This window comes from Vittaforma corneae (assembly GCF_000231115.1).
Source record: "Vittaforma corneae ATCC 50505 unplaced genomic scaffold supercont1.29, whole genome shotgun sequence".
Lineage (NCBI taxonomy): Eukaryota > Fungi > Microsporidia > Nosematidae > Vittaforma > Vittaforma corneae.
The window spans coordinates 7,434-16,366 of NW_006889862.1; the positions used below are offsets into that span (position 1 = coordinate 7,434).

General features: G+C 29.9%; 2 protein-coding genes across 2 annotated transcripts; one reads left to right on the top strand and one right to left on the bottom strand.

Moving 5' to 3' along the window:
• Nucleotides 1–7,053: 7,053 nt before the first annotated feature.
• VICG_02082 (uncharacterized protein) lies at nucleotides 7,054–7,368 on the top strand (the record flags this gene model as incomplete). The annotated part of the gene is made up of 1 exon (XM_007605465.1): nucleotides 7,054–7,368. One exon carries the CDS (start codon nucleotides 7,054–7,056, stop codon nucleotides 7,366–7,368), a length of 315 nt encoding a protein of 104 aa, XP_007605527.1.
• Nucleotides 7,369–7,549: 181 nt separating this feature from the next.
• Nucleotides 7,550–8,317, bottom strand: VICG_02083 (uncharacterized protein; the record flags this gene model as incomplete). Its single annotated transcript, XM_007605466.1, has 1 exon — nucleotides 7,550–8,317. The coding sequence occupies one exon, from the start codon at nucleotides 8,315–8,317 to the stop codon at nucleotides 7,550–7,552; it is 768 nt and encodes a 255-aa protein (XP_007605528.1).
• Between the last annotated feature and the right edge of the window lie 616 nt (nucleotides 8,318–8,933).

Genomic DNA, 8,933 nt, shown 5'->3' on the forward strand with positions numbered 1-8,933 from the left:
AATTAGTCAAAAGAGACTAACGTTTAACCACTTTATTTGCCATTTAATTAGATCCAGAACAAATGTGTTCTAATTAGGGAATTAAAACATTTAAAAGTATAAATGCAGGACTTGTAATTGTGGCAATAGAATCCAAAATAGTAACAATGTTGTGAATAATAGTTAATTAAATATAAAATAATGGGTAGAGATGAGAGCAAAGAACAGTCTGAAATTTAAAGAGAAATTGGAAACGAGTCAGCAACAAAAGATGAGAATGAAAAGAAGTGAAAGTTTGGTGTAGTATAAAAGAAATACAAGCAGTTATTGTTATGGCATGCAAAAGAAGTTGTGATGAGGGACTGATGATGAATAGAAAGATGACTATTGAGAAATTCAATTGATATTAGAGTTTAATAAGAAAGATTAGGATGCGTATCAATTTATTCGAATATCAGATCATAATTGTTGAGTGAGCTGAAATGGCGAGGTAAGTTGATGATATAATATGACAACATATAGGTGAAATCCGACGAGATCCGTATAAAAGTTAAAGATTTTTTGTTGATTTAAAAGACCTTTTCTCATTAAATTGAAGAATGCAAGAAAATATAAACGTTTGAGAGAAGGATTTGTAAATAAAATGAACGACAATGGTTTTTAAACTCGTTTAATACAAATAGATAGAACTTTTGAAACATGAAAAATATTAGAAATATAGTCTATGTGGATAATATCCATATACATCACATATTAAAAAGCGTGGAAGAAAACTTTAAAGTATGCACCAAAGATGTTATAAAGGCATCTAAAATATAATGGATGCCAATGCTGATATTTTAAATGCTACTAAAAATAAGAGGAAACCGAATTATCAGTGCATATCAAACGTAAATCAATGAAATTAAAAATTTCGCATTATTTGCGACATTATAATGGTATTATTCCATGTTTTTAATCTGGTATAATAAATAATTTTGTTCGTTGAGATTAATGTGATGGAAACAAGTTGAAAATATAGTACTATGAAGTTAATGGTTTAAAGAGAATTTAAAAATTACAAATGGTCGCCACTTAACAATAACAAAGAAGTTCTATTAAAATAAATCTTCAAATGCGAAATACTATGTTGTTTATACCGAAATAGAATGGATACAGAACCATCCACAATTTCTCCTATTGATGTTTGAGATGTTTGTTCTCATGCCAAGTGAAGAGTCAAACCAGATCACATTTGAATTTTAGAACACCCTATATATGTTTATGAATTTTATGGATTCTTAGAACTACTCTACTATTGTAAAATTAAATTATAAATATTAATCCATACATCTCAAATATCTATAAGATGCATCGGTTTGGCATGGTGCCTAGAATCCATTTTAATATCAAAATATCAACAGCATATTATTATTGACATGACATCATCTCAACTTTTTTCACCATACAAATCATGATTGATCTAATCTTATTTCTATGCAATCGAAAATATTTGAACAATGAGGATATTATATTAATTAATATACATCAATTTTTAAATATTAAAAGCAATTTCGAGAATCGCGTTATCTTTATGTGCATATTTTGAAATTTACTGTTCGCACACTTCTGCGTTGTTTAACTAATGGAATATATTTGTATATAACTTTATCAGGCACATAAATAATTATCATGTAGTGAATCAATTAAATTGCATCTAATTGTTTATTAGTATATTAAAAATGATATTGCCAAATTTCTCGTGGTCTTTGAAGAACTGAGTACTCATAACGCACTAAGAGCGATTTTCGTCTCTACAGATGCGCATACTTCATTGAAAATCATTATATTTTGAATAAACGCCATTATTGTTAAATTTTACAACCAAATGAACATGGCAACTCTGAAATTATAGATCTAAATAACATTGCTATTTTATGTTGACTAGATTGTAATAAAAACACCACGTCTTATAAATAACACGCAGTTTTCAATATTTATTTAAATATGTACAAATTATAAGGGGCTTGTTTTACAATTTTCTTGAAGAGAAGACGGTCTTATCATGCCATTGCTTAACTTTTAGCATTAATCAAAAATTTTCTTGCATTTCATAAAACTTCCATTCTAATTTTTTTATTAACGGTCAAAACCCATAGAAGATTCCTAAAAAAATCCACGCATGCGTTGTGTTTTTGCTTATGGATTTAATTTAGGCGTGAAATCATTTCGAATTCGAAACATAAATATGAAATCGTTAGCATGTTATATAGATTATCATAATGCTATGCAAAAATGTTTATTATCTAATATTGACTTCTTTCCCATTATCTTTCATATTTTATTTTTACAAAGTTTTATGAACCAGCTACATCCTAAAAAATGATGTTGTTAAAAATAAATATGTCTTCTTATTTGAATTTAGCAATCATGTCTTCTCACTTTACGTTTAAAGATACCATCTTTAAAAGTTTTAGCAAGCAGCGTAGTTTTGTATTATGAGATCAGACCAAATATAGAGATTTTACAACACGATATTGCTCTCCTTTAAACTTTTTTAACTCTGTTTTGTTCGAAATCAATTATTTTTCTATCTTACAGCATAAAATCTTTATATAAAAGATAATAACCTTGGAAATTGTCAGTGTTGATGCTTTCTACATAGCAGGTGTGAAATAGTCCTATATGTAGCTTTGTAGAATACTCTCTTTTATTCCTAAAATTATCTAAATATTTAATTTTTAAATTTTTAATATTAAGTGTACAACATTGGTTAATTTAATTGAGCCAATATTTTTTAGAAATCAAAATAAACTGTTAGTCTCATCTTTTATTGAATATTTACGCATCATTATTTTTGTAGCATCATAACTTGTCGTTTTGACTGTTTTTAAAAATTTTGTGATGTTGCATCACTTTATATTACATTATAATTTTTAAACGGTCAGATGCAAATAAAAACAACGATGCTTGAGCTAACAAGACTGAAACATAGGAATGGTTCTTCTATATGTTTGATGCCGTACTTTACCAATTCAACAATATTAATCAAATGTGGTGGTTATCCTTCTTATTTTTAAAGCACACATTTCTTCGTAATAACCTAACTGATTTAACTAATAGATTGCATGTTTATCTCTTTCAATGTCTTATAACATTCCAAAGGAAAATGCATATTGATGGAAGATTAATGAAAAATATCGTTGAAAACTTTTACAAAATACATTACTAAAAGGACTCGATTTAGGACAAAGTTTTGTAAGTTGCATAGTTCTCTTTATCCGCTTCAATGAGCAATTATATTATGAAAACGACATAGTCAAGTGTATTGTTGATCGATCAAGCCTTTAAATGCTTTTGTACAAGCAAATTTCATCTTATAATTAATTCTACATCGAACAACAAGCGTTTTTATGTTATTCAATAACATATGGATTGATAAATTCCGTGCATTGGCAATCTCTCACATGTTGTAGAAATAAATGAGCAATCCCGATTATTATGAGTTGGAAATGGATAGTTAATAAAAACAATTGTGCCAATATGAGTTATATAATGGATCAAAATTGTTTGGGCATTTGAGTATTAAACATTCAAACAAATAATTACATCAGCTTTAAATAAAATTGCTAGCAAACTATGAATTAATACAAACGCAGTTATATTGTAGATTGATGTGTCATACAACTTTTATTTAATTTTTTAAAAAGATTTAGTCTGTTTCTGCTAAAAATTTTAACCTCAACAAAAATGGTGTTTTAAGCAAAAGTTAATGAAAACTTTTCCGCCACTTGAGATCTTAGCATTTAATAAATCTATGGGGTAACATACTGACTATATGAATATAACAGCCCATCAGTGGTTCGTTCAATTTTTAAACTTCTAGTTTAAAAATTCCACTCATGTTAAGACATACTTGCTAGATTTTTATATCTAAGTACTTCAAATAATTAGAAATATCCTGCATAAACTTGCCAATCGACACACCATTAAACCCATATCTCTGGAGTGTAATAAGAAACCAGTATTTGTGGAAGAATGGAAATGCACACTAAAGACAACATGGATGTCCGGTATGTTTCATAAATGCATCGACATCGTGTGTCCTACTTGAATAGTATTTAAACATAGATCTAAGCCATGTGATGTATTGAATATGAGGGCATCAGTACTTCATGCATAGTGTTTATCAGATATAAACTGGCTGGGTATATCTGAAATGAATATTATAGGATATTAAAAGATTTTTAGCATCTAAATATTGAGGAACCAAAACAATAGGGGATAGTGTGCAATCCAGGTATATTTGGAGCCAATTATAACATTCAAAGACATATACTAATGTGGAAGAGAAAAGGCGGTTTAGGTATTAAATAAGTTATTTCTAATTTAAAAACTGACGATTTTGCATAAGTGATATTGAATTTCTATAGTAGAGATTTTTGCATAGAGAATTCTGCATCTCGAGTATTTTTACAAGATTTTGATGCGGCCTAACGGTTGTTATTTTATGTATTTTATTTAAATACTTGAACGGTTTTTAATCATGCAGGTTTACACATATATAATCAAGCAATTTATTATTAATGTAAGGCCAATAAACACCACATTGCGGCTTTGGAATAAAATGTAGAAGAACAAAACTCTCAACACCATTGACCTAATATATCCAAAGTTTATTATAATACTAAAAGTTTTTTGGGATTTTGTTACGTTTTAATCTGGTGTCTTAAAGTATTCAAACTTTTACATTCTGTTAGACGAAAGGAAGTTGAAATCTGTGTTGTGGCAAAATGTTTGGCTTGATAAAATTTTTATTTATAATGCAAATCATATCCAATACGACCCCATTCATTTAAATTTTCGTAAAAATGATTTTGAAAATTCACAAGAAAACTGAAAATCACATTTTTTTAATTCAGATCGGAGATACCAAGATGCATAGTCTAGTAAAAAATTCAAGCAGAAGACAAACAACCATTTACAACACACACTATCATACCGATCGATGTTCTCAATCTCCTTAGAATCGTATGATAAATTGTGAAGACAAGTGGACAAGATAAAGTTCCAAATATTGGAGGTTCCATCACATTTTGGTGATTGAAAATTTAAAATACAATTATCAGTTTAACTATATTAATATCAAATATCATTGCGCATAAATTTAATTTACAGAAATTTATTATTGGATTCTTTGTTATACGAGAAATTAATTCTGTAAAAGTTATTCCTTGAATAGGATATGATAGTATTTTTGTCTGTGCAAAACATTTTTTTATATTAATATCTTTTTTGGTACTCACACTCTAATATCAACATTTTTCTTAATGTCAGAGGTCGTAGGTAAGAGTTAATTCAAACCGCATATGAATGTGTTTGCGTTTTACTTCCAAATATAAATTAAACAGATTGTATATTAACATGCTTTATTGTATATCTTTGTACATTTGGATTGATGTTTGCGCTTAAATACAAACAAACAGGCTAAAATTATTAACTGTAAAAACTTCGGGCACAAATTAAATAAAAACATCACTCAAATTAGATTTATATTTTTGCGACTGTTCATTATTTTCTCATACAGTTTTATAAACAATTATTTTAATACATTTATGCGCATTCAATTTTTGGCTTCATAAACTCATCTAGCTCTTGTACTTATTAGTCTTTCGATTTGTATCAAAGGCTCTTTGAATCGAGGCATGATTATTAAAGACAAACTTAATTTGATGATGATAGATATTAGTATTTTAACTTATTCCTCCAATATATTTCATTCTTAATGTTTGGTGTAAATTTTCAATTAATTTAGATAAGCCACCAGCTCTTAGCTGGTAATATAGCTCATCATATATCATGATTCTCTTGCCACTAAATACTTGTTCTTGTCTTTCTCAATAGTTTTAATTGATCACTCTCTAGTGTATTTTAGATAGTATTGCGACTAATTCATTTTTATTTTATTAATATGCTTGTCTGTAAAATTTATTACGCTATATTCCCGATAAATCCTTAACTACCACAACCTATATAATAGATACACTTATACTACATGGCATTTTAAATATTATTTTCTACGTGGACCAATCCATTTCACTGTTTGATTCGTAAAACACATGAAAATTCACAATATGATAAGTTAACTCTTTTGCTCTGGCTTTAATTTTGAAACCTCTATCTACCGCGAACAACAAAAACAATAGTTTACTCACCAAAAATTCACGAAACATGATGCTTATGAATTATTTAATATTACCAGTCTAGTCTATTCTCAGCACAACTTCGACGTAATATATTTATTCAAATGCTGATTTAATAAAAATGTAAATAAAACTTCAAGCAAGAATCAAAAGTACTCAAATACACGTCATTTAGACATATATTCCATGGACACTTGACGATAATGGGAAGTGTTTGCGCTATTTTTGGGATAGAAAGACGTTTATGACCGTATTGATTTGCTGCGAAATTTCAAAATTATTAAAGATTGATTGATTTTAAGATAAGCACATCTTTTAACACATATCTGGCAAAGGCATTGCGTACTACTGTGCTAAAGCAAAGTAAGTTAACCATTCAACCTTTTATTTTCTATACATGCTGTAATCAGCAATCTTCCTATGGCAAGACTAACTAACAATGATAGATTTCCATAATACTAATTTATTACATTTTTGAGTAAATAACGCTTCAAAAGAAATCACTTGCATGCTCTTTTAGACACACAACTCCCAAGCACAGTATGATTAAACCATCTAGCGGGGATAGAACTCTAAAGTCCTCATTTATCTTTCTTAATCAGTCTATACATTTTATCCAAGTAGTCTCCTGCATCCTGTGCACGTTGGAATATTTCAACAATGCCTCCTCTGACCTGATCGACTAGTTTCAAGTTGCTCGATTTTACCTTTACTAATTCCTTTAGCATTATCTTTGTCTTCTCATCTGTTTCCTCGTGATATTTCTAGTTTAACCCAGCTGTTCAAAGACAAAAGACATGGCATGGATAATGCATTTAAAACAGCATACTCCAGCACAGTGCCCATACGCCTGTTAATTTGTATGAGTTAATGCTTGCTTAATCCTCCACCCATGGGAGAGACAAAAAAAACTACGTTTCTCAAAGAAGTGAGGTCTATGATGTATGGGTTTGGAGATGTCAGCTCACCAAGGATGGATACTGTGGAAGTTCTGCACAGCTATTTGATGGACTATCTCAGTCTGCTGCTGACTAAAGTCCACTCCATGGCCAGGATAAAAGGGAAAACCAAAACAGAAGATCTGATGTACTTTTTGAAGAGGGACAGGAAGAAGTATTCGAGAATAAAGAACCTGCTGCTTATAAACGAAGAGGTAAAAGCGCACGAAGGATTTTTGAGTGTAAAGATTATGAAAAGGAATGAGTGAGGTGGAATGACTAAAGTAAATACACGAATGAAAGTCAAATTGCGACGATGGCAGTCAATGTTAATTAAACATGCTTGTTTAAGCTTTTCAGTATTATTACAAATTTGATACACGTCAAGTGAATTAATTAAATCAAAAGTTTACTTATTAAACATAAGATTTGAAACGTCTTTCTCTTTTTCTAAGACAGAGCCACTACGTGTGTTCTTTCTTGTTTTGATCCAGGCTTAGATGTAAAAAGAAGGTTGGCAATTGCTGGATATACGTAATTACTAAGCACATTCTCCACAAAATTGTTAACCATGATTAAAAAGTAAACGATGAATGGCAAGACATAGAAGAGGAATAGTTGTAGTATAAGGAATATAATAACAAAATTCCTTTCTTCTGTATTAATTATGTTCGGAGTCGACAAGAAATAACCACAAAACACCACATTAGCTACAATACAAAAGAACATAAATAAATTCTTAAGCGAAAATGTAGATCTTGGCTTTCTATCAAAAAGAAGCAGATCTTGTAAAAGTCCCAACATCAGCAATTCAACAAACAAACCCACAATTCCATACAGGTATAAAACGTTGTAGTGCATTGACTTATCAGTGGATTGACCTTTAGTAATGAGACTTGATATTACACCGCATGTGAATGCATAGAATACAATTTTGAAGAACAAAAGACAGTATCCTATAATAAGAAAGATATTGTACTTATAATAATTATCATGATTGACCAGAAAATAAGCCAGTATAACTACAGTGCATAAAACACCAAGATACAATCCTGTGTTTGTACTGAAGAACATGTACATTTTTACCATTAACCGACCAATGGGCTCACTTTGTAATGCTACCAGTACTTTTTTCATGGCACCCGCATCTATAGCACTAGTAAACACATCAGATATATCATCTAACTTTTCCATAAAGTATTCTCCCCAAGTATTCATATTTTGAGGGGAACGAATTCACAAAATTTTAAAGTCTAAAAATATCATAAAAATACAAAAACAAAAAATTCTTACACTTAGTGTTAATAAAGACTATCTAAGAGGTTGTAAGTAAATCGAATATCTGTCTTTATGTGTTGTGATACATTCTCTTTTAAAGTTGATGATCTATTAAACTACAGCTCATCAATGAAACTCTTTGTATGCTTCATCAAATTCCAAGAAATCCATCAATGAACTTGACACTTGATTGGAAACAGAAACACTGAGGCAAGCCAACATGTATATCAATAATACTCTCAATTGTTAATAGACAATCATAACTATGACTTAGTCTCAATCTATTTGATGTGATTACTCTGTTTATACTTTAATTAATCTATTACTTTATTCCAAAGAGGAGGTATGCACTTCCCTGATTAGGTCAAATGCCAATCCGGAGCTGGTATCGCGCTTTCGTTTGCAGATAAAGGAACAGATTGAGAAAGAGAAAATAGACAGCAATGCTAACAAGGCAAAAGTGGTGCATAGAATATTTTTTGAAACTCTTGTGAGGTTTCTTGATCCAGGCAGCAAGCCATACGAAATACAAAAGGAAAAAAGCAATGTTGTAGTG